This window comes from Eumetopias jubatus, unplaced genomic scaffold (genome assembly GCF_037043125.1).
Source record: "Eumetopias jubatus isolate StellerSeaLion01/CBP00866 unplaced genomic scaffold, mEumJub1_p1.0 scaffold_16, whole genome shotgun sequence".
Taxonomy (NCBI): Eukaryota; Metazoa; Chordata; class Mammalia; order Carnivora; family Otariidae; genus Eumetopias; species Eumetopias jubatus.
In genome coordinates this window covers 93,726,652-93,752,514 of record NW_028274822.1, presented here as the reverse complement: position 1 = coordinate 93,752,514, position 25,863 = coordinate 93,726,652, and the positions used below count along the sequence as shown (strand labels likewise).

Here is a 25,863-nt window from a genome sequence, read left to right as displayed (position 1 = left end):
GTCTGAAAGAACTAGATAGGGGGGATAAACTAAATTGCCTACTTAAATGAGAAGGGCACTTGTGATGAGCACTGGGTGTTGTATTTAAGTGATGAATCACCAGATTCTACACCTGAAACTAATGTTATGCTGTATGTAAACTAACTGGAATTTGAATAAAAACTTGAAAAAAAATAAACTGCCTACTTAAAAAAAAAAAAGCCTTGTCTTTTAAAACGCACTTAGCAGTTTGATCCAATTCACTTAGGAAATCAACTAATTTATTAAGAAATTAAGTACCGGGGCACCTGGGTGGCTCAGTCGGTAAAGTGTTGGCCTTCAGTTCAGGTCATGGTCCCAGGGTCCTGGGATCGAGCCCCACATCGGGCTCCCTGCTCCGCGGGAAGCCTGCTTCTCCCTCTCCCACTCCCCCGGCTTGTGTTCCTGCTCTCACTATCTCTCTCCGTCAAATGAATAAATAAAATCTTTAAAAAAAAAAGCTGACAGTTAAGTTTGTAGTTACTTTCCACCCAACTTACTTTGGTACTAATTTCTTTTATTTTTTTTAAGATTTTATTTATTTATTTGAGAGAGAGAGAGCATGAGAGCGGAGTGAGGGGCAGAAGGAGAAGCCGACTCCCCACTGAGCAGGGAGCCCCAGGTGGGGCTTGATCTGGGGACTCTGGGATCATGACCTGAGCTGAAGGCAGACACTTAACCGACTGAGCCACCCAGGCACCTGGAAACTATCAGTTTTAGTCAAATCATCAGCAAATTGTGACAAGGTGTGGACTCGTCCCAAAGACTGAGCCACAAAGAACAATATTAAGGATAAGGAGTCTATCCAGGATCATAGGTACCATGTAACTAGCGTCTATAAGCAATCTAAACCGTAACTGGATGGAGGATGAAGTAAACAGCAAGTCTGACGATCTGCTGCAGAGGTGACCCTGTGCTGTTGGTCTTGGGAAGACGCTGTCCGCTTCGTGCAGTGCTGTGCTCCCGAACATTTCCTAAGAATCTTCAGGGAGGCCTCCAGCTAGTGCAGTTTTCCAGTTATTTAATAATGATGCCTTGAGACCAAGATCAACAACTTGAAGATTTAATGTTTTCTGTCGGTAACAGCATTCACGGGAAGCTAAACCATATGAAAAGTACGTGACATACGTGATAAGTATAGTCTGTAAGTAAAAACTATAACTACGTTGAATGGAAGCCTACATGGTACGTTCGTTATAATGGTTTCCCCAGGAGTGGTGGTTCTTCCCCATTTTTTGATAAAAAATTCTAGTAAGATTTTATATTTAATTTTTTAAAAACTGGTTCATCAAGTTGTTTTTTGCTATTTTAATCCCTTAACTGCTGCTTTTATATTAATTCCCTTCCACCTCTTTCCATAATTATACTTTCTTTCTCCCTAAATTCCTTATTTCATTTATTTTCATTCCTTTTGTCAGTGCTGTTGGTTGGATGTACCAAAACTTGCCTAAGTCATTTGTAGATGACTTTGATCTAGCATGAAAAATGGAAAGGACACAAAAGTTTCTTCCTGGTGACACACTTACGTTCACTCACACATACATCTTGGGCCGCGCAGACCCCATGCCGGGTCTCTGACACAAGAACCCCCAGGCAGCGCCGAGCGGCTGTCAACCGGAAACCACAGAACTGCCAATCGGAAGAGGCGCGCCGCAGAGCCCTCGGGGAGATGTAGTTCCGGGGCGAGCGGCACTCTGGGAAATGTAGTTCCGCGCGCGCACTTCCGCGGTCAGCCGCGTGAGTCCCGGCGCCTCGGGCCGGAGCGGGAGGGTGTGTGCGGCGGGGGGCGGAGCGGCGAGGCTGCGGGGCTGGGGTGGCCTCGGTGTCCGTGCGGCCCCGTGGTGACCGCGGCGCACGGGCGAACTGGCTCGGGAGCCGGGTGCGATGAGGGTGCGGGGTGGGTCCGGGGACGGCCCCGCGGCACAGGCGCCGGTTCCCGGCCGGGCGGGGCGGGGCGTGGGGGCGGGGCGGTCTTGGGGCTGCGTTTAGGGGACGGGGTGCGTGGAGGCGGGGAGAGTGTGGGGGGCCGCCTGTAGTGGCCGTGATGAGGCCTTGAGGGAGGTCGTGGAGCGGGGGGCACCGGCCGGCCAAGACGCTGGCGTGTCTTTGATCAGTCAGTGTGATCTGGGGCTGGGGACGGGACGAGCGGCCGTTAGCGAGTTGGGGGCGGGGGCTGTGGCGGAGGCCTGGACTGGAGCGGGCGGCCGGGATGCGGCTGCGGGAGCCCCTGGAGGCTGCCCTCCGGAGTGTGGGAGAGGGTGAGTGTGCCGTCGGGATGCGGCTTGAGGGCGGCTTTGCCGGAAAAACAGGGCCTCTGGTGACCGGTGACTGAGGTGCCTTTGGGTTGGCAAGTGGTAAGGCCTTTGTGGGGCGTCTGTTTTGGGGGTGTTTAGAGGACTCAGGATCGGTGGACCGAGGATTTCGTTGACTGGAAGGCCTGTTGGTTCGTGACAGGGTTGGGTTTCACCTGAGCCCTAGGCTCCTGGGACGCAGGAAGGTTGAGAAATCTACCCCCCTCCCCGTGTGCTCCAGGAAAGACATCGCTGCAGAGAACCCCCTTGCCTGGGTGACCCCGTAACACATGCCCCCTTGTTGGCCTGTGGCAAGGCCAGATACCAGTCCTCCCAGCTCTCATCCTGTGCCTCGCCAGCGGCTAGCTGGACTGTAGCCCCTGCTGCTCAACCAGGACAAAAAGCGCGGGTTTGACAAGGGGTCTGGATGCAAGCTGATGGGTGATCTATTTGGGGTTGTGAATGAGCAGACAGTGGGGGTAGGAATTGGAGGTATCAGCCTATTGGTGTTAGTGTAGAGCTGGTGGCCCTTTTGGGTGTTGATTAGGAGGACTGTAGGGGTGTTAGTGAATGGTGGGTGAGCATGGGGTAGATTAGAAAATGGGGTCTCATGGAAATGAATGGTTAGGGCCCCTGTATGATTAGGGATTGGCCATCCCTTGGGTGTAGTGATGGAGGCTAGCAAGCCTGAGGGGGCTCTGTGAGAACAGTGACTGGGGCACTTTTAGGGTGAGTGGATGGGTAACTGTAGGAAGGAGTTGGGACTCTGTGTTTGGGATTTCACTGACTCCACTTCTAGTCAACAAATAGAATAGGCTCTGTCGAGATTATTGGGTGGGAGTGCGGGGCATCCAGTGAGGGGTTTCGTGGCGTCAGTGTTGAGAAGCTTTTGGGAATCAGTGATGAGAGGCTGACCATGGCTGGTGTTTGGGGCTGAGTGAGGAGGAGCCTGGAATGATCAGGAATCAGGGGTCCTGTAGATACCTGGTTGGGGGTGGGGCTGTGGAGAGACTTTGGATTTCACTGATGGATACACTCCTGTGTCACCTGGGGGTTGATGACTGGGGGCTTTGCTAGAGGAGTCACTGGGGATGTGCATGTGTAACTGAAGGTCCAGGAGGGACAGCCTGTAAAGTCAGCAGTCAGGGTCCTGGTGGGATGAGGGACAAGTGGGGGAAGTGATAGCGGGGCTTGTGGCGCTCGGTGACTGTGTGGTCTGGAGACTTGTGAGGGCTCTGTTGTGGTCAGTGAATGAGGGGCTGGAGAATTCTCAGGTGGTCAGTGTGGGTAAGTGGGAGCCTCTGAGTGCTTAAGTTCCGTCCATGGGCTGGGGTGGCAGGGGGGTTCAGTCATTCTGTGGGGACTTATGTGTGATTGAGGCTATCTTTGGTGATAGGACCTCTGGGAGTTGTGTTTGTGGGTTTGGGTGGGTCCCAGTGAGTGTTGGTCACGCATTGGCTCAGGCAAGACTCTCACATAGTGACTTCTGTTGAATGACATACTCTTTTTTGTTCTTTGGTTCTTCTCACCCAGCACATCACGTTGTTGGTTTGTGATGGCTTCTTTTACTGGAATATTTCCTTATGTTCTCAGTGACCCCATTGGCCCTAAGGTCCTCCCCCTTGCAGGCTGAGTCCCTGTGTCCTCCTCCATCCCTGAAGCACCTTCAGCTCTGTCTAGCTCCAGCCCTCTTGAATGTAGTACTCTGTGATGGGCATGGTCTTCCCACAGCCTTCCGCTTCCTGCTCACTGTCTGCAGAGGGCATGGGCTTTGCTAACTGAGCTGTGTAGGGTTCCTGAGCATGTGGTTTTGAGCGAAGCCTTGTCTCATCTCTTTCCAGCCCTCAGCCCAACTTGGGGTAGGTTGTAACTGCCTCAAGGGGGCTGGTGTTCTGGCTCTGCTCCTGTTAGCTGCCCTGGGGCAGAACCCGGCAGTTGGCTAACATCCAGGCATAATTTTCTCTCTTCATTTGTGGCTGACTTTTCACTATGTCCATTGGGACATTGGAGACCCCCTCCCCTGTGCTTGAATGAAACGGTGCCTTTAGACAAAGAGCTCTTGCTGTCCATCTTGTACAGGTGCTATACCCTCTCTTTGTTCAGCTTATTTTTTGGAAAGGTGCCCGCTGACCTGTCCACCATGTTCGGGCTTCCTCGTTAGCCTGTCAGCCTGTGGAGACCAAGCTCAGCAGCCATTCCTGGACCCCAGGTACAGAGCACCAGTGCTGGACAAATCTCCGTTGGTAGGATTGCTATGAGAGGTGGAATTTGTCCCTCTTGTTCCCAAGTTGACTGGGTACTGTGATTTTTTGGACATTTCTTTTCAGGTATGTTCTTAGGAAGGCAGTAACATCTCTGTGCGATTTCATGCCTCTGAAGTCCCTGGCTCTTGTCTCCTCTCTGGTTGAATGTAAGTGACCTGGTCCATGAGCAGTGAAGGAATTCAAGGTGTAAGTATGTGTATGCATCAAGATTTAGTATTTTTTGTTTATTCTACTTACCTGAAATCTTAGTTTCGTTTTTTCCAATAATTCTGCCTAAGATATCTGTTATGTAGTTTACAATCTCTTAAAAAGTTTTTAAAATAGCAGTTGTACTCAGTTATCTGGTTATGTGGCCTCTTGGGGAAATAATTAAAATCCAAATCAGCCAACCCAAAAATCTCTTCGCCAAAGCAGAAGAAAAAGAAAAACAGTTTTATTGTTGCATAAAAATTAAACTTGAAACAAGAATGCACTGAGCTTTGCAGGCAACGTGCTGAAGAGATTGAAGAGACAGAAAGAAATCTCACTGTTCTCTGCAGTCAGGCAGGTACACCCATTACACACCTGTTCTCAAGATAAAGGATAATGTGTTAACACACAGTTCTTACTACACTTTCCTGGTGCTTGGGGTGGCCATTGTGTTAGCCTTTTGCCTTTGTCCAAAGGAAAAATAGCCTTCTCATATCTTTGTGATTGGGGGTAGTTTTATACCTGGGAGCCAGGTGCCAAAGTCAGGCACTTGGTTAGGGTCCTGCCCTTCCTGAGACTGGGAAGTAGGCGGCCTGTCCTCCTGGATGCCATCAAAGAGATAGCTCCTAGGTCCTTAAGAAAGACATCTTGGGTGGTAAACTAGATAAGGCTTATTAGCTTTAGAAAAGATTTACACACATTTCAAAGGGGCAGAGAAAGAATGTACAGTTACGGGTTTTCTGAAGTAAATGCTTTTTGAATAGGAGTCGGGGGAGTCTCCCTTTTTTGCATGACGGAAAATTAATCTTTTTTCTTATTTTTATTTTATGTGTGCCGCTGATGGCCTCTGAGCTCTTAGTCCCCTAGAGGTGTTAGCTGCTCTCCTGCATGCTCTGGGAAGGGCAGGGAAGGGGCACCAGGGCCAACAATGTGGACCCTGTGGAACCACTGGACAGCCCTGTGTCCCACCACCCCTTCAGGCATCTCCTCCAGTCAGGGATCAGAGACCCTCAGAAAGAAGCAGATTGGAGTAGTGTCTTTGGGATATGGAGGGGGCTGGGAGATCAGGAAGGGCAGCCCTTCACTCATCAGGAATTTTTTTTTTTTTTTAAGATTTTATTTATTTGACAGAGAGACACAGCGAGAGAGGGAACACAAGCAGGGGGAATGGGAGAGGGAGAAGCAGGCTTCCTGCAGAGCAGGGAGCCCGATGCAGGGCTCGATCCCAGGACCTGAGTCGAAGGCAGACACTTAATGACTGAGCCACCCAGGTGCCCCTCATCAGGGATTTTGATCCGCTTCCATTACCCCTTGGAAATGAGGCCTGGCTGTTCCTGCTGGCTTCTGAGGGAAGGGCACAAACCCACACACGAGTCTCCCCCAGCACCTCTCTTCTTTTCACTGTTTCTGTTGGCTCCTCTGATTGAGGCTTTCTTTTTTTGCTCTCCGGCTGATTTTTTTTTTAAAGATTTTTTATTTGACAGAGAGACACAGCGAGAGAGGGAACACGAGAGAGTGGGAGAGGGAGAAGCAGGCCTCCTGCGGAGCAGGGAGCCCGATGTGGGGCTCGATCCCAGAACCCTGGGATCATGACCTGAGCCGAAGGCAGACGCTTAACGACTGAGCCACCCAGGCGCCCCTTTCCGGCTGATTTTGGAGTAGAGAGCCAACACCCCAGTCTATCATCATCTTGATCTAAGAGCCATCATCTGTTTACCATCCTGCTCAGAAATGGGTTGCCTCTTGGGGTGCCTGGGTCTGCCTTCGGCTCAGGTCATGATCCCAGGGTCCTGGGATTGAGCCCTGCATCGGGCTCCCTGCTCAGCGGGGAATCTGCTTCTCCCTCTGCCTTTTCCCTGGCTTGTGCTCTCTCTTGCTCGTGCTCTCTCTCTCTCTCTCTCTCTCAAATAAATAAAATCTTAAAAAAAAAGAAACGAGTTGCATCTTACTCTATAGAACCTGTACCAGTAAGTTCATTTAAATGCTCTCTGAAAATACTGCTGGAGAATGAGTGAGCCAAGGCTCTATTTCTGGAGAGCGTCTTGGTGTGGTGATGCTCCTCCGGAGATGTTTGGCTGAACTGGTGAGGCAAGTGGCTTGAATCTGGCATTTATAGGTGGGATCCAGGGGCTGCAGAGTGTAGGGTGGTGCAGGCCTGGCCTGATACAGACTTGCCAGGAGCTCCTCTTGCATCTGCTTCTTACCTCCCAGCCCTGATTCGAGTTGTTTCATTTCCCAGTAAGAGAGAACCCAGATTAGTGGCATCATCTAAAATAAAATTCCCATTGTATCTCCAGGCCATGGCTGAGGAACAAGAAACCTCATGTGAGATAAGAAAGAAGAGGCCTCAGGACTAGGGGTGCTCTCTTAGTTTACAGACATTTGACCAGAAGCCTCTCTCCAGAGGATCAGGACAGAGAGGAGTCACAGAACGGAGCCGATTTTCCAAGCCGCAGAAAATGATCAAGTCACAGGTGAGTTCTTTGTTCTCCAACAGTATTTTTCCGTAGGCGTGACAAGGCTTATGGGAACGCTCTTAAATACATTTAAGTCATACTCAGAAACAAACTTGCAAAAGAAGGTGTCAGAGAACAAGGTGGATTATGGAATCACACAAAAGTCTTAGAGTCGAAGCACAAATATATAGGAAATAAAGTACTTCGTTGCCAGACGAGAGCTACAGGCTGTGCTCAGATATTCCCGGAAGTGGACGTGGGAAGGGAAACAGTAGTATTACGTGGTTTCCTCTGACAAAAAGCAGACATTTGCTAATGATTGCTTACAGTGAAGACATTTGGATAGCTGTTTATGTGGATGATAGAGTGGACAAAGTCCTAAATAGCGGCCCTAGGATACATAAACCCTGCAATAAATGAACTTATTTCCCAGTGCTATTTCTTACAAGAGTTCCTCAGTGTGAACTAAGGGCATGAATCTAAAGTAAAATTCAGAACACATAGTTTGCTACAGGACCAAACCAGTGGACCTGGACCACCCATCTTACCCATATTCTAGTATTAGGAAAGAATCCTAAGGGGTTCCTGGGTGGCTCAGTCGTTAAGCGTCTGCCTTTGGCTCAGGTCATGGTCCCAGGGTCCTGGGATGGAGCCCCGCATCGGGTTCCCTGCTCAGCGGGAAGCCTGCTTCTCCCTCTCCCACTCCCCCTGCTTGTGTTCCCTCTCTTGCTGTGTCTCTCTCTGCCAAATAAATAAAATCTTAAAAAAAAAAAAAAAAGAAAGAAACCTAAGTCATCTGGCAGAATTGATCATCACAAAATCTTCAAATGGCCCCCATAAATATTCCCTCAGTTGGAATTTTGATACATTTTAGGTAGATGTGTTTTTGCTTCTATTGGCAAAAGCTGGGCATGGAAGTATCTACCTTTAGTCTTTTTACTTTTTTGACTTAACGGAGAGTGTCACAATGGTTGGGGTACACACAGCAGCAGCGCAATCCCAGAGGACACATGGTTCTCCTAGAAACAAAGGAATTACAGAGGGGACCCTCATCAGGGCCTGCTCTAGTCCACGGCTAGGTTAACACAGCCCCCCGTGTGGGCCCTTCTGCCCTGGGGTTTTTAGTCCAGTCTGGATAATGCGGTTTTAGAGGGACTGCTTGGGGCATTTCCTTCCAAATCACTTTGTCCACGACCTCAGATTATTAGTCCACACTTTGTTAGATGTGGGCACCATCTGGGCATGTTTGGCCTGGAAAGTGCAGGAGCAGAGTCTGTCCTCCGCTGTCTCCCCATCGGCCCGTCAGGAAGGCATCTTTGTTGCCCCAGCAGTCAGTCTAAATCCAGAGCATCCCCATGAGCTTTCAAAGGCAGCACTGAAAGTTGTTTCTTTTGGTTTTTCTTTTTTGCAGTAGGAGGGGAAAGCTTTCAGGAGTAAGTCCAAAAAACAAAGATCATTCGTGTCCTCCAACCCCATGCTTCCTCAGGTGCTAGCTTTATTTTGTTTTTGTTTTTCTGTTGTTAGAATCAGTGTGTCCCATTTACACTTGATCTTAGCCAAAAGGCCGAGAAGCGATCAGTGTGTCCCATTTAGTAATCAAAACTTTTTAAAAGTTCATCTCCTGTTTTCATCCAGACCCTTTGTCTGGAAAGATTGTATGCAAGAAGGACAAATATTATGTAACTTAACCAGAAAGATGCATCATGTTTAAGATTTGGCTAGCTAGGGGCACCTGGGTGGCTCAGTCAATTAAGCGTCTGCCTTCAGCTCAGGTCATGATCCCAGGGTCCTGGGATTGAGCCCCATATCAGGCTCCCTGCTCAACAGGGAGTCGGCTTCTCCCTCTCCCTCTGCCCCTCCCCCCCATGCGCGCTCACTCTCTCAATTAAATAAATAAAATCTTAAAAAAAATCGACCTTATTAGGAACAGATCTTACTTGTATCCAAATGTGTCACCCAGCAGGAGGGTTCATTTTACCTGCCAGTCTGGGGCTCATCTGGGGCATGAGCTAGAGCCCACGAGGCAGGTTCAGTCTTCCATATAGCTGCTGTCACGGCCCTGGCTGTGGTCGCTGCTGTCTGGGCTTAGGGGCGAAGTCTGGCCAGACGGTACATAGGCAGTAAGTCCACACCAATAGCACATTCAGCAGTGAGGACCAGGATACTAGTCCTCTGGTGCCACATCGGTGTAGGGAAGGGCAGCTTTCCTTGGGAGGCCAGTCAGGTAAAGCCTTCAGTTTACCTGTGCTTGGGCCTTAACCAGGAGCTTGACTCCTCATGACTTTTCAGACGTGTAACCAACATTACAGTCAGGACTTGGAACGGGTCCAGGTCTCCAGAGACATTCCCCGTCTCGCCTTCATGCGTCCTGCAGTCCTGGCGACAACCGATCGCTCTTGTCGCTGCAGTTCTGCCTTTTCCGGAATGTTGGAGAATGGAATCATACATACATACCCTTTTGATGCTGGCTTTTTTCACTTAAATCTTTGAGATTCATCCATGTTTGAATCAGTAGTCTGTTCCTTTTATTGCTGAGTCCCGGAACGGTAACCCATCATACGAACACACCAGTTTGCCCATCCTTTCACTTTGGAAGGACATCTTGGTTGCTTCAGTTTTTAGCAGTTGTGTTCATCTGCATACAGGCTTGAACATAACTCTTGAGGTGAGCAGGTTTGTGAGAGTAGGGTTGCTGGGTTGTGTGGCAATTCTGCATCCAGCTTTATGGGAAGCTGCCAAAACCTCTTCCAAGATCACTGCATTCCCACCTTCATTGCATGAGAGTTGCTATTGCTGCATCCTCACTGGCATTTGTCACTTTTTGTGTAGGTTTTTTAAATTAATTTCAGCAATTCTAATAGGTATGTAGTAACGTCTCATTATAATTTTAATTCATATTTACCTATTGACAAATGATGCTGAACATCTTTTCATATGTTTATTTTTTATCTGTATATCTCCTTTGGTGAGGTGTGTGTTAAGATCTTTTGCTCATCTTTCTTTTTTGCTTTTTAAATAAGAGGGGTTTTGTTCATTTTAATTCCAGTGTCATTAACATGCGATGTTGTATTAGTTTCGGGCGTGCAGTGTAGGGATTCAGCACTTCCACACATCACTCCGTGCTCCTCACAGTAAGTGTACGCCTAGTCCCCTGGACCTGGTTCACTCCTCCCCACCCTCCTCCCCTCTGCTAAACACCAGTGCTCTGTAGCTGAGTCTGTTTCTTGGATTGTTTCTCTCTTTCTTTTTCCTTTGCTCATTTGTTTAGTTTCTTCAGTTCCACATAAGAGTGAAATCAGATGGTATCTGTCTTTCTCTGACCGACCTAATTCACTTAGCATTATACTCTCTAGGTCCATCCATGTCACTGCAAATGGCAAGATTTCATTCTTTTTTTGGTTGGTAACATTCCATTGTGTGTACACACCACATCTTTATCCATTCATCAGTCAGTGGATACTTGGGCTGCTTCTGTAATTAAGCTATTGTAGATAATGCTGCTATAACAGGGGTGCTTGTATCCCTTTGAATTATTGATTTTGTATTCTTTGGGTAAATACCCGGTAGTGCAATTGCTGGGTCCTAGGGTGGCTCTATTTTCAACTTTTTGAGGAACCTCCATACTGTTCTCCAGAGTGGCTACACCAGTTTGCATCCCTCCCTCCCACAGTGTAGGAGGGTTCCCCTTTCTCTGCGTCCTCGCCAACACCTGTTGTTTCCAGACTTGTTAATTTCAGCCATTCTGACAGGTGTGAGGTGATACCTCATTGTGGTTTTGATTTGCATTTCCCTGATGGCAAGTGACATGGAGCATCTTTTTATGTGTCTATTGTGTGTGGAGAAATGTCTGTTTATGTCTTCTGCTCATTTTTAAATTAGGTTATTTGTTTTGGGGGGTGTTGAGTTGTATCAGTTCTTTATATATTTTAGGTACTAACCCTTTATCAGATATGTCACTTGCAAATATCTTCTCCCATTCTGTAGGTTAGCTTTTAGTTTTGGTGATTTTTTCCTTTGCTTTGCAGAAGATTTTTATTTTTATGTAGTTCCAATGGTTTATTTTTGCTTATATTTCCCTTGCTTCAAGAGATGCTCATTTTTTAATTGAATTGTTTTCTTACTGTTGAGTGTCAAGAATTCTTTATTCTGGGGGCGCCTGGGTGGCTCGGTCGGTTAAGCGGCTGCCTTCGGCTCAGGTCATGGTCTCAGGGTTCTGGGATCGAGCCCTGCGTTGGGCTCCCTGCTTAGCAGAGAGTCTGTTTCTCCCTCTGCCCCTCCCCTTGCTCATGCTCTCTCTCTTTCTCTATCAAATAAATCAATAAAATCTTAAAAAAAAATTCTTTATTCTGGATATAAGTGTTCTATCAGATTAGTGATTTTCAAATATTTTCTCATAGTCTGTGCCTTGTCTTTCTTTTTTTTTTTTTAAGATTTTATTTATTTGACAGAGAGATTGACAGCGAGAGAGGGAACACAAGCAGGGGGAGTGGGAGAGGGAGAAGCAGGCTTCCCGCTGAGCATGGAGCCTGATGCGGGGCTTGATCCCAGAACCCTGGGACCATGACCTGAGCCGAAGGCAGACGCTTAAGGACTCAGCCACTCAGGCACCCCATCTGTTCTTTCTCTTAACAGTGCCTTTCACATAGAAAAAAATTTAATTTTGAAAAAGCCCATTTCATTGATTTTTTTTCTTAAGTCGATCATATGTTCAGAGTTATATCTAAAAACTTACTGCCAAACCCAGGATCATGCAGGTTTTTTCCTAGAGCTTTATAGTTTTATGTTTTCCATTTAGGTCTGTCATCCATTTTGAATTAATTTTTATATAAGGTATGAGGTATGTGTTGAGGTTTATTCTTTTGCTTATGGGTATACAATTGTTCTAGCACCATTTGTTGAAAAAACTCCTTTCTTCATGGAATCCTTTTGTCAAAATTCAATTGAGTATACTAAGGAGGATGTAATTGTAAATTGTCTCTTCTGTTGCATTCCTCTATGTATTTATCCTTTGACTAACACTAGGTTGTCTTAATTATTGTGGCTTTATAGGAAGTTGTGAAGTCAGGTAGGGTGAATCCCACAACATTGTTCTTTTTCCACATTGTTTTCACTTTGTAGCTTCTTTGCCTTTTGTCCCAAAACCCTCTATGTACTCTTTCCTGGCCTCTGTAACACCTTCTTTCCTGGCCTGAAAAGACTGAAAAGTTTTAAGAACATGATTTTTATTCTACTCATCTTTATATTTTTGGCACCATTCACAGTTTGGGGAGCTCTGGTTGCTCCATATAGGTGTTCCAGAGGATACGTGGAGAGCTAGTTGTTACCACGTGGGTGCAGATGTGAGGGAGGAGAGTGTTGTAGATGTGTAGTCGTGTTTTTAGTTTTGACAGTAACAGGAAAATAGGACTGTCATTCAGCAGGTAGGTGCCAGGCATGCTGGAGGTCTGACACTTCGTGCGGTTCGGTTAAGAATTGTCCCCACATACCAGTGGCACCTTCTTTGAGAAGGACTGTGCTTATTTAAACACAATGTATTCCAGTTTCTTAATGGATAGGTGGATGGATGGATGAGTGAATTCAAAATGATAAATAGCTTAATAACTTTTTGTTTCTCTCAAAGTATAATGAAGGTTAGGATATTATATGAGTTATCAATTGCTATGTAACAAATTACCCAAACTTCAGTGGCTAACAACATAAACATTTCTCTCACAGTTTCTCTGGGTTAGAAGTTTGCCAGCCATGGGCGCCTGGGTGGCTCAGTTGGTTAAGCGACTGCCTTCGGCTCGGGTCATGATCCTGGAGTCCCGGGATCGGGTCCCGCATCGGGCTCCCTGCTCGGCAGGGAGTCTGCTTCTCCCTCTGACCCTCTCCCCTCTCATGCTGTCTCTCTATCTCATTCTCTCTCTCAAATAAATAAATAAAATATTTAAAAAAAAAAAAAAAGTTTGCCAGCCGTGTTCACATCTGGTTCCCGTTCAGGGTCTCACACAACCCCGTAACGAAGATGTTGGGCTGGGCTGTGGTCCTCTCGGGGTGCAGCAGGGAGATGATCCCCTCCTGGGCTCAGTCACATGGGAGTTGGGGGGCCTCGGTGCCTCTCCACATAGGCATCTCCACAGAACTGCCTCACCACGTGGCAGCTGGATTCCCCCTGAGAGAGCAAGACAGGGCTCCCAAGATGGAGGAAGACTCTCCTCAGTAGAAGTGAGTCAGTAAGGCCAGTCCACGTTAAGGATGGGAGTTAGAGATGGGCAAGGCTGCCTCCCACGCTAGAGAAGAAAGCCTGTGTCCCGCCATGAGCACCACTGCAGCTTGAACAGTGATGATGCTTTTCCAGATCTCCTTTGAGGATGTGGCTGTGGGCTTCACGTCGGAGGAGTGGCAGCTACTTAACCCTTCTCAGAAGAGCTTGTACAGAGAGGTGATGTTGGAGAACTACAGCAATCTAGTTTTCTTGGGTAAGAATATTCGTATGTAAATAGTGTGTATCCAATAACTGTGGGGCCTCTAAGATGTTTACTGATTTTGGATTTAAGTTTCAGATGTCAAAGATTCTTTGATGTCTATACCCGATTGAAAGATTTTGGTTCACTTGCTTTGTCTTATAGCCTTCATAGTAAATATTCTTCATATTTAAGAGTCCATCAGCCCAAGGAATTGGGTCCAGGTTGTCTTATGTTTCCAATTAACAGGTTATCAAATTATCAAACCTGATGCAATTTTCAAGCTGGAGCACGAAGAGCCGTGGATAATAGATGAAGAAGTTCTAAGTCAGAACTTTTCAGGTGAGAGGTCATCAGGTGCAAGCTGAACCACAGGTTTCTTTCTTTCTTTTTTTTTTTTTTAAATTTTTTAATTTATTTGACAGAAAGACACAGCGAGAGAGGGAACACAAGCAGGGGGAGTGGGAGAGGGAGAAGCAGGCTTCCCGCGGAGCAGGGAGCCTGATGCGGGGCTCGATCCCAGGATCCTGGGATCGTGACCTGAGCCGAAGGCAGACGCTTAACGACTGAGCCACCCAGGCACCCTGAATCACAGGTTTCTGATGATAGGTTGTTTATAATGTTTTGAAAAGTTATTTTGAAATGTTATTTGTAAAACTGTTTGAAGTTCCTGAGTCTGTAGAGTTGGCTCAGGACTGGTGACCTGAGTTCTTCTGCATTTTAATGTGCTCTCTGTCCTGGTCTGCACATCAGGATATGCTCTTTGCATGAGCTCATGCGGGTACATACCCCCTTTCCTATATAGCAGACCTTGCTCTCTGGGACAAGGATCCTCTTCCCAGCCTCCTCAGCTCCCTTCCTTCTCTCCTGCACTTCCACTCTGCAGGGGTAGGCTTCCTTCTTCCTCCTGAAGAGTTCAAAACTTTCTCCTGTTGCAGGGATGCTGACTGAGTCCTTTATTTTCTTTTCTCCCTCTAATTTGTCGGATTTCTGTTTTAAGCCCATAGAGAGTAGAAGGTGAATCCATGCACATAGAATAAAAACCGAACACTGTAAGCCTGGTGAGGAGGCTCTGCGTCTCTCCCTCCTCTGTGCAGACTGAGCCCTTTGCAATCAGCTCCTGGGTTCCTTTTGGTGCCTTGATGTTCCTCTTCTCCAGGCTCCTCATTAACCCCATGTGCCATGTGATATTTTAACGACATTTATGTTGAAGAACCTCATGGTATGGCAACGTCTTATCCATTTTTTTTGTTTTTTTGTTTTTAATTTCTGTGTCCAGAAGTCAGGGTTAACTCCGTTAGAACTAGTTTCCTCCACGTTTTATACATTTTTCTCTGCACGTGAGCCTTTGATTTTCGTACCCTTTCTCCATGTAGACACTATGCCTCTCTTCAGCTTTGCCCTTTTCACCTCCAGTTAATGTTGACTCCCAGCCTTTCTGAAATCTCTGCCCACTTAGTGTTGTATTATAGGAACCCTGGCCCTGGTCAGGCGTTATCTGGAATTTTTCACCAATTTTTAACCAATTAGGTCTTAATGATTTTTTACCCACATATTAAGATGGCAAGTAACTTATTTTTCTCTTTTCCCTGTAGAATTTATGGTGTGTAATTATTAAATGTTTCATTAATTGAGTGTTGTGCTGCCAGGTAAGGCAGGACCTTTCTTGTTTATATTCTTTAGTGCCAAGGTCTACATCTAAGCAACTTACCTCAGCTCACCTTAGGAAATATTTCAAACGATAGATGTCTAGGTACCATTCACATGGATGATTAGGTCTGGGTATGTGTACCTTAGAAAATACTGTCTGTGAAGGTAGATTTTTCTGTTCACCCATTAATTTAGAATGACCGCTATCCTGTGGAATGAGAGGAATTTAGTGAAAGAGTCATGAAATAGCATTGCAGGAGAAGACAATTTTAACATAGAAGAAAATGGAGAACTATATTTATTCAGTAATTCAGTATTTGAACACAAAGCATTTGTATTAAAATGCAGAGGTTTTTTTTTTTTTAAAGATTTTATATATTCATTTGACAGAGAGAGTGAGAGCAGGAACACAAGCAGGGGGAGTGGGAGAGGGAGAAGCAGGCTTCCCGTGGAGCAGAGAGCCTGACGCGGGGCTCGATCCCAGGACCCCGGGATCATGACCTGAGCCGAAGGCAGACGCTTAATGACTGAGCCACCCAGGCGCCCCTTAAAATGCAAAGTTTTTTTTTATCAAGATTAATGATACAGAAAGGAACTTCTTTAGAAATGCAGTTGTGAGTGCACAGTGTTATCCTACATGCATTGAGGGCTTGCTCCCTGCATGCATTAGGGTTACATCAGTGAGAAATCAAACCTCTTCCCTGCCCTCACGGTCTACATTCTAGTGGGGGACGCAGAAGTAAGGTGCTCACCTATTTGATAAGTGCTATGAAGGAATTAAACGGGATGTTGTTAGGATGCCCTTGAAATGATTTTTACACTTGAAGGAGCCACGCCGAAAGCTGGGAAGAGCATGCCAAATAAAAGGCACAGCCATTGCAAAGGTCCTGAGGCAGAAAAGGCCTTTGAGATCAAAGGGACAGGAAGGAATTCATGGGGTGGAGCAGCAGTGAGCAGGAGTGTGTGAGGGGAAGTCGGAGAGGCTGGAAAGACCGGGGCATGCTAGGGCATGTGAGCCATGGCAAAAGCTTGCATGTATCAAAGGGTTTTTTTTAAGCAAGGGGGTAAAAAGCCTGATCACATTTTCTAAAGCTCACTGGCTCTCTGGAGACTAGAGTTGGGAGGGAGCAAGGCTGGAAGTAGGAATATTGTTTGAAAACTAAAGTGAAATGCAAGCAGTATGGACCAGAGTGTAACAGAGAGAAGTGGGTTCACCTGTGCCTGGCCCTGCATAATACCAGTAGGAGACAACTTACTCGTTTTCCAAAATGACAAGATTTTTATTTCTTTTCCTTTTCTTTTTTTTTTTTTTTTTTTGGAGAGAGAGGGGGGGTGGGGTGCAGAGAGAGAGAGAGAGAGGGAGAAACGGAATCCCAAGAAGATTCCCTGTTGAGCACAGAGCCTGACACAGGGTCAGGTCCCAGGGTCCTGAGATCACACCCTGAGCTGAAACCAAGAATTGGACGTTCAACTGACTGAGCCTGACAGGCACCCCAAGATTTTTTTTATTTCTTAAATATTTTTTGATGGAATTGAACTACTTGAATATTATTTCATATTATTTATTAACTTGTATATATATTTTATTTCTTGTTTTGATTTTAATTTAAAATTTTCATTTCTTTACTCAGATTTCATGAAACCATTTTTTATAAACTTCAGCTGGACTTCACACTTACATGTCTACATATGACCCTTGCTTTTTTTTTTATTTTTTTAATGCTTTTTTAAAAAAATATTTATTTGAGAGAGACAACACGTGTGGGGGCAGGGAGAGAGGGACAAGCAGACTCCTCTGTGGAACCCGATGCAGGGCTCGATCCCAGGACTCTGGGATCATGACGTGAGCCAAAGGCAGGCGCTTAACCGACTGAGCCACCCAGGCGCCCCATGACTCTTGCTTTTAATCTCCAAACTTTTTCTCAGTCTTTTTCATCTCAATGAATAGTATTAATACCTCTACTCACTTAAGCTCAAAATATTGAATCCTTTTATTCTCTATATCAGCAACTCTAGTTGGTCCTTTTTCTGAAATTGTGATTATGTCTGAGAATTAGATAAGTCTCCCACACACACCAAAAAAAAACCTGCAGAAAAGAAGTAGTTGCCTTATATTTGAGATCTTGCCAAATCTTTTGACTTGCAAGGTACCCTCTAGGAATATTACCTCACAATTACTAGTAAAGAATATCGTAAAGTAAACAAACCTTCACTTTAAAATATCCAATAAATGATCATGTTGTAGAAATCACAAACAGTTGTACTTACTGGGTGACAAAGAGTCTGTCCTAATGTGTTATACAGAGAGTTCTTGTGGTTTGGAATGATTTTCATGGATAGGATTACATGTAGATTCATTATATAGATTATAGACTCTTAAAATGTCAAAAAAAAACCTAAATAAAACTGTCGATGCTGGCTATCAGGAAATAGCCTTGATGGTGAAGTCAGTGATGTCAGTGATTCAGGTGACAATCTTGAATGAGAATGTACTTTAAATGTAATGATCGTACAGGAACCTAATGTTTCTCATCTTTTGGATGAAAGCTTGATATCCTGTATTAGCTCTGTATTCAGTATTTCCCCCTTCGTAGGATTCAGCGGTGTATACCAGTCTTGCTCTTCGTGTGCTGGTTATTGCTAGTGTTCGCTGTATCATGAGGCCTCTGACTCGGGGGTGTTACCTGTGGTTTTCCCTTGTCCTTCCTCTGCACATATAGCAGATAATCGGATTGTTGTTGAATAAGGAAATTAATCACTCCAGTATTTGAGCATAAATTGCTCATGATCACTGCTCCTTGAGTGTATTTCATCTTTTCTAATTTAAAAGTTCATGTTTCTAGACATTTGTAACTTTTAAATGTTTTCATTTCTGTTAAAAAAATTTTTAGGTTTTTATTTAAATTCCAGTTAGTTAACATACAGTATCTGTCAAAATTTCTAATGTCCAATAAGTAGACATTATATTTGGGAGGGTTTTTGTTTTGTTTTGTTTTGTTTTGTTTTAATTGGGATCCTAGGCTCCATTTCAGTTTTATTCAATGAGTGTAATCATTGGGGGATTTACACAGTATGATTCATTTTTTTCCTTTTTAGAAGAAGTCTGGCTAGATAACAGTCTCAAAATGTGGCACCAGGATAATCAAGACAAGCTTAGAAGTATGGAGAGAGGCCATGAATATGATGTTTTTAGGAAAATATTTCATTCAAGCATTAACTTTGTTCATTTAGGAATGAGACCCCATAAATGTGGCACAGGTGAAAAAAGTCTGAAACATCCTTTTGAGTTTCTTATTCCAAAAAATAACCGTAGAAGAAAGAAACTTGATGAGCTCAATAAGAAATATTTATTGTATGTCAAAGCTGATAGAACCCATGGTGAAAGGCCATACTGTGATTGCAGTAAATGTAGGAAGGCTAGCAGGACAGGGTCGTGGCCCATTGCAAACCGTAGAACGCACACAGGAGTCCATTTATGCTTGGAGTGCGGCAGCATTTTCAGTAAGAAGTCACAGTTCATCATACACCAGCGGACGCACACAGGAGAGAAGCCCTACGGCTGCAGCGAATGTGGGAAAGCCTTCTCCCAGAAGTCACTGCTCACTATTCATCAGAGGACTCATTCAGGAGAAAAACCATATGGATGTGGTGAATGTCAGAAAGCTTTCAGTAGGAAGTCCCTGCTCATTTTACACCAGAGGACGCACACAGGAGAGAAGCCCTATGGATGCAGTGAGTGTGGGAAAGCCTTCAGCAGGAAGTCGCAGCTCAAGAGACATCAGAGAACCCACACAGTCGAGAAGCCCTACGGCTGCAGTGACTGTGGGAAAGCCTTCTCCCAGAAGTTAAAGCTCATTACCCATCAGAGAACCCACACAGGAGAGAAGCCCTATAAGTGTAGTGATTGTGGGAAAGCCTTCTTCTGGAAGTCACAGCTGATTACTCATCAGAGGACTCACACGGGGAAAAAACCATACGCATGTAACGAGTGCACAAAAGCCTTCAGCAGGAACTCGCTGCTCATCAGACATCAGAGGATCCACACGGGGGAAAAACCCTATGAGTGCAGCGAGTGTGGGGAAGCCTTCATCAGAAAGCCACAGCTTATCAAGCATCAACTAACTCACACGGGAGAGAAGAACTACCAGTGCGCTGATTGTGAAGAAGCATTCTTTAAGAAGTCAGAGCTAATCAGACATCAGAAGACTCACTTAGGGGAGAAACCCTACGGATGCGTTGAATGTGGAAAAACCTTCTTTGGGAAGTCACAGCTCCTAACACATCAGAGAACTCACACTGGAGAGAAACCATATGAATGCAGTGAGTGTGGAAAGGCCTTCACCCAGAAGTCAAGCCTGATTTCACACCAGAGGACACACACAGGGGAGAAGCCCTATGAGTGCACAGAGTGTGGGAAGACCTTCAGTGAGAAATCAAGCCTCATTCATCACCAGAGAACCCATACTGGAGAGAAACCCTTCGAATGTAGTGAGTGTAGGAAAGCTTTTGCCTGGAAGCCACAGCTTCTTAGGCATCAAAGAATTCATACAGGGGAGAAACCCTATGAATGCAGTGAGTGTGGGAAGGCCTTTGTTCAGAAAGTGCAGCTCATTAAGCATCAGAGAAATCACACAGGAGAGAAAACCTATGGATGCAGTGATTGCGCAAAAGCCTTCTTTGAGAAGGCACAGCTTGTTATCCATCAGAGAATTCACACAGGAGAGAGACCCTATAAATGTGGTGAATGTGGGAAGTCTTTCACTAGAAAGTCTCACCTTATGAGGCATCAGAGAATTCATACAGGAGATAAATACTATGGGTGCAGTGAGTGTGGGACTGCTTTCAGCAGGAAGTCGCAGCTCATGATTCATCAGAGGACTCACGTCCTCTAGAAACCATGTGAATGCTGTGAACGTGGAAGATTTACTGTCAGACGTCATGCCTTCTGACATGTCCAAGGACACACACATGGGTGAAACCCTGTCAGTGCACTGGGAAGGCAGGTCTCACCCAACAACTTGGAGAGGAGGGAACTTGTTTATGTAGACAGTGTAAGAGAGCCTTCTCCCAGAACACACAGTTTGTTACACATTAATGACTTAACGTGGAAGTCTTACCAGTATCGTGGTAGTACAGACCCTTGTAGTCAGAAGTGACAGCTCATTGTTAGAGGACCTACACTTGAGGAGAAACTGGACTGTTGTAAAAAGCAAGTGAGAGGTTTCATCAAGAAAGGATAACTCAGTACACTAGAGAATGCATACACAAAGGAAATACTGAATAGTATGAATGAGTGATTTCAATATGGAGAAGTCCTCATGTGAAGAATTTTGATAAGCATGATCCTCTTGAAGGAATTCTATAACACTGTGTTTGTTGTATGTAAGTTATTATAAAAAATAGTTATTTTTAAATGGTAGATGTGTTTTAAGTGTGAAGACTTCTGCTTTCTGCTGTGGTGGTACAGCAAGGACCAGATGAACTCCCCTGCCTTCAACATCTAGAAACTGTAAAATGTATATGAAAGAATAGTTTTGAGACTTATGGCAAGCAGAAGCTTGTGATCCCTGTCAGAAGGTGGACAGAGTGAGGTGAGCCCCACAACAGCCCAGCCTAGCGCCTGGTGGCAGCTCCCAGGCTGCTGTTCAGGGAAAGGAACACGTGGTCTTGTTGAAGAGAGCTGCTGACGTGGCCTTTGGGGAGGCCACAGTAGCTAGAATTTGCAGGGAAAGGAGAAGAGGGAGCTTTACAGAGAGAGGGCTGCAGAAATCTATGAGAAGTCCCCTTGAGTCTTTTGGCTTAGTGCTGATTTGCATGTGTGTGAAAGGAAAAGGTGTGCTGGAAAGTGGGCGTCAGAACAGTTCCCAGAAGTCAGTGCTGGGATGGGAATAAAGTTCCCACCAGCTAGATTGGAACAGCTTTGAACACATGGGGCATCTGTAGGATTCCCGGCAGAGTATGATCTTGTGAAGTAACTGACCCTAGATTAAAAGCTACTCTGGACCCACAATGTCTGGCATCTAAACACTTACCTGACATGCAAAGAAATGAGAATACGACTTGTAACCAGGACAAAAATGAATCAGTAGAAGACATAGAAGAGACTGGAGCACTTGGCATTGGACAAGGGTGTTCAAGCAGCTCTTTCGAATATAGAGAAAAACATGAACGTGACAAGACCAGAGTGGAAGGTGTATTTTAAAAAGCCCAAGTGGAACTTCTCAGGATGAAAACAGCAGTATCTGAAAATTAAAAAAAAAAAAAAAAAAAAATGACCAAAAAACCCAACTCTGGGTGAAATTAAGAACAGATGAGACATAGAAGAAGAAAAATTGATGAATTTAAGTAAGAATATAAACTGTCCAACAGATGAACAGAGAAAAACAGCCTGGAAGAAAAGAGTGGAGGAGAGCAGAGTCCTAGAAGGAGAGGACAGGGAAGAGAAGCAACAATGTATCTGAATAAACAAGGGCTGAAACTGTTACCAGTGGGATGAAAAGTGTCACTCGCATACTCAAGGAGTTCAAAGAACCCCAGACAAGGTACCTGAAAAGAGAAGCAACAATGTATCTGAATAAACAAGGGCTGAAACTTACCAATGGGATGAAAAGTGTCACTCCGCATATCACTCTGCATATCCAAACAAGATACATAAAAAGAATCCTGCTAATGGACATCATAGTTAAATGGATGAAGAACAGTTGTAAAGCGCCTCGGGAAAAACAGGACGCGCTCACAGAACAGAGCAGGCCAGCTCGCCCTGGGCAGAGACTGCTCGAGCCACAGGACACCAGAGTGAGCGACCACTTTGGATTACTGAGGGAGAAAATAAAACCCCTGCAACCTGGCGTTTGTGTATTAACCATCAGAAATATCTTTCAAAAATTAAAGGTAAGAAGACTTTTCCAGGAAAACAAAATCAAAGAGAATGTATTAGCTGTAGGCCTTCCTTCAGGAAAATTTAAGTAAGTTTGGGGGCAGCAGGAAAATAATCCTAGGTGGAAACGTGTATCTACAGCAAGAAATGAAGAGTTCTGGGAATGGTAAATATCTGGGTAAATATAAAAGATTTTTTTTTCTCATTTTAAAATCTTTTAAAAAGGTAGTCGATTGCATAAAGGCAAATAGTGACAATGTATTGTGGGTTATGATCTATTTAGAAGTAAAGTATATGACAACAACAACACTTACGGATGAATTTTCTAAAATAGTTAAATAGACTGCATCATCTGAGTCAGAAATCTGCTTCCCCAGGGCTCAGGGTGACTTGTATCTGTAGCATCTACTCAGCAGAGTTGCACGTGTGATGGACCTGCATACGTGCTACTTGTTCCCTGCTCCCCCTCCTCTCTCTGCACCCCGGGGGCTGCCCTCTAGGGTTTCTGCCGAGGTGCTAGATCAGCCGTGGGAGGAGAGAGGCTAGGACATTTATTCCTCCCCACCCTCCCTTACTGGACCTTGGTTTTGGCAGAGTCTGTGCCTGTATGGTTACAGCTCCCGCTGGGCAGTCCTCCTCTGGGGCTGTAGACACTCCATTCTCAGTTCACGCCTCCCTCTCCTTGCTCTTCAGATGCTTCACCATCCCTAGTTGGTGTCCTTAATTCTGAACACATATCTGTAAATAGTCCCTCTATTAAATGTTGTTGAGTTAATATTTTGAGTGTACCCTTTGTTTTCTGTGCCATGTGGAAGGATGAGCATTTAACAACATTTTGAGTGTGTCAATTACTGGTACATGTGCCTCATAGGGCAGAGACTGACATCTGTCAAGATTTCCCACACTAAATGTCAGTATTTTCTCTTTTTTTTAATTGAGTAGCAATTATGACAAGTAACAAAGTTCTTTGTGTTTTTTGTTTTGTTTTGCTGCAAATGTAAATGGCTCCACAGATTATCATCTGCTGCGTATCCAATGGTCTTGCACTTATTACTAACCCTTCTTCAGTAATAGAAGCCGAAACATTTATGAAGTCTAATGCTACTCTAGATTAGCCAAGCAATTTACAAAAACACATTGGCATTTATGTTCAGTATGTATGGACAAGAAAAAAGATAACCAGTCCTGAGTGAGGCAGAAAGGAATGATGCCTCATAGGTACCAGTATGTCCTTTAGAAACACTGCTGTGCATACCCTCCATATTCCATATTCTGCTGCTTTTCTATATGATCCATGTACTCTGTAACCCATGGACAAGATTTCCATGTCTGTAGTCAGAATTGCCACAGAGTCTCTCTAAAGGCTCCACACCGGTGCCCGTCACCAACAGCATAGTGTCTGGGGAAGTTAGAGGCAGTCAGGTTGAAGTAGACTACCAACGAGCCCCAACACAGCAGCCCCATCCGCTGTCATTTGTCAGATACCTCTTAGGAAGTTTACCTTCCTTTACCCGCTCTCACCTGGTCCTTTTCTCTTGGTACCCGGACGGCTTTTGAAGGGAAGTAATTGCCATCAGGCCACACAGCTGCATTTTCTCTCCAGGTGCTTTTGCATTTCAATATGCCTTTTTTAAAAAGATTTTATTTATTAGAATGAGAGAGAGAGAGAGAGAGAGCACATGAGAGGGGGGAGGGGCAGAGGGAGAAGCAGACTCCCTGCATATATGCATTTTGAAGAAGCTTTTCATGCAGGTCTTCCATTTTGTATAACCCCGAAAGATACCATTCACAATATAGTCTGTGCCAAAAAACTTGTGTTTTTCTCTGGTCCTGTCGTTAGGGAATTAGCCAACAAAATCAGTGTTTCGAGGCGTGGACATAATTGGATTACAGCACTGTTACCTCTAATGGTTTCTCTGTAACAGGACTGTGTGCTCTCTGTGTGATAGCAAAATGGTTTCCACCAGCACAACTCTCCCTTGGCCCCCTGCATTTGTCACAAAGTGAAGGGAAAGGCCGTGCTCACTCTCAGCTTAGAAAACTTTACCTCATGATGTCTGTCTGCAGCTTAGAAGCAGGCAGTGTAACATCTCATGACCAGCTCACAAGGATGACAAGTAACTGTTCCACGGTCCCCTCTGTGGATCAGGTGATGCTTCTCTGATCATTGTTTATTTCCTTTGTGGGGTCTTCGCAATTTAGATCAGTCATTACTCATTGTATCCAGGTAGTCTTGACATCTTGTCATAGAGGCTGTTACTTTCAGAATTCTAAGATTAAATAAAGCAGGGAACACCAACTTTATTGAATACTTAAATCATTATACTTAGGTATTTTACAACACCTCCATCATTAGAAGTGCCCACAGAAGCAGTCACTGCTAAGATGGAGGGAGAATGCAAGCGAAGTGACATTTGTAATCTGAGGTTCTCATTAAAGCATTGCTCTCATTCCTATCATTAACATTTATTAACACATCAAGCTCGGATTCACAAGAAGATGGGGAAGCAGATCTAGTGTATGTAAGAGAGTCGGCATGTTAAAGGAGCGTTTAAACCGTGGACTTGATACCACTTTAGCCATCAGAATGGTAGTGTGTGTTTATCTCCAAACTGATGATCACAGGGCAGCCCATAGCACGTGAGCGAGTTATATATGCTTACTCTATGGTATATGTTTGCACAGAGCAGAATGTGTCCCGTGATGACCCCTGAGCTCTGGGCCGGCAGGGCTACACATACGAGGTTGGGGCAGACAGGGTTGCCGTCCCTTTTGTGTGTGTGCACTGCTGGTCCGTTTCCACTGATTGGTGCACCTGGGGAGCAAGGGTGCCTAGGGGAGCAGTGTTCACACCTATTGCCCACACTTCTCTCTGCTGTATTTGAAAAGAAAATCTCTGTACCTCTATGTTTACTGAGTAAACTGTTCAACAAATTAGTATGTGTGAGTGTGATCCTTGGTAACATTGAGCTCTAGCTTCCATTCAGCTAGGTATCCCAAACCAGATCTAAGCTCTGGCCAGTTTCCCAACACGTTTATCATCCACATACGCCTGAAACGTAAAGAGAAAAGCACTGCTCGATTCAGTTGTTGGTGTTAAGAGTCAATGCTCTGCCTGGCCCTTGGTTCACCTAGCTGGGGTCTGGGTCTGTGCAGAAGAAAACGGCCTGCTTTCTTACAAACTAAACTGGAGACTCCCCTAATCCCTTGAAGCTTCAATGAGTAGGATGCTGACAATGTAGCTATACCACGAGCACAACTTGTAAGAAAAGTGGAGGTGGGGCACGCTGTGTGAGGTGTACTCACCCGCACCCTGTACCTTCTGTATCCGATATCCCCCCTCGGAATCCCCATTAAACAGATGGGCAGTGTCTGGCCCGGCAGATGGGGGGAGCCTGGACCCCCCCCCCCACCCTTGTCCGGTGCTCCGCCCACAGCAGAAGCAGTTGTCCTTGGATGCCTTTCCTGTCCTTTTGTTTTCTCTTTATGATTTTAAGTAATCTCTACACCCAGCATGGGGCCTGAATCCACAACCCAGAGATCAAGGGGGGCAGGCTCACCCACTCAGCTGGGCAGGTGCCCCACATTCCTGTCTTAATGCCCTCCGCCCTCAGCACAGACTCCTGCTTTAACACGTGAGTATGGTGTTAAACTGCATGCTTTTGTCTTGCT

The 25,863-nt window shown here is 45.3% G+C and overlaps 1 protein-coding gene across 3 annotated transcripts; it reads left to right on the top strand.

Annotated features, from left to right (window-relative positions):
- The first annotated feature begins 2,045 nt into the window (after positions 1 to 2,045).
- ZNF605 (zinc finger protein 605) lies at positions 2,046 to 25,128 on the top strand. 3 transcript variants are annotated; one of them, XM_028095525.2, is made up of 6 exons: positions 2,046 to 4,518; positions 4,637 to 4,759; positions 7,060 to 7,236; positions 13,559 to 13,679; positions 13,914 to 14,006; positions 18,411 to 25,128. In XM_028095525.2, the coding sequence occupies exons 3-6, from the start codon at positions 7,222 to 7,224 to the stop codon at positions 20,204 to 20,206; spliced, it is 2,025 nt and encodes a 674-aa protein (XP_027951326.1). In that variant the 5' UTR covers positions 2,046 to 4,518; positions 4,637 to 4,759; positions 7,060 to 7,221; the 3' UTR covers positions 20,207 to 25,128. The 3 variants fall into 3 exon arrangements, 2 of the variants coding, with proteins under 2 accessions (XP_027951326.1, XP_087875425.1); XR_015766924.1 differs by lacking the exons at positions 13,559 to 13,679; positions 13,914 to 14,006; positions 18,411 to 25,128 and adding an exon at positions 12,934 to 13,480; XM_088019299.1 differs by lacking the exons at positions 2,046 to 4,518; positions 4,637 to 4,759 and having other exon boundaries at positions 7,058 to 7,236.
- Positions 25,129 to 25,863: the final 735 nt, after the last annotated feature.

Bases quoted from the DNA above. Each gene is read 5' to 3' on its own strand.
- ZNF605 (XM_028095525.2), top strand. The intron at 13,680-13,913 runs GTAAGAATATTC...TCCAATTAACAG, and splicing joins CAGCAATCTAGTTTTCTTGG to GTTATCAAATTATCAAACCT. The intron at 14,007-18,410 runs GTGAGAGGTCAT...TTTCCTTTTTAG, and splicing joins TCTAAGTCAGAACTTTTCAG to AAGAAGTCTGGCTAGATAAC.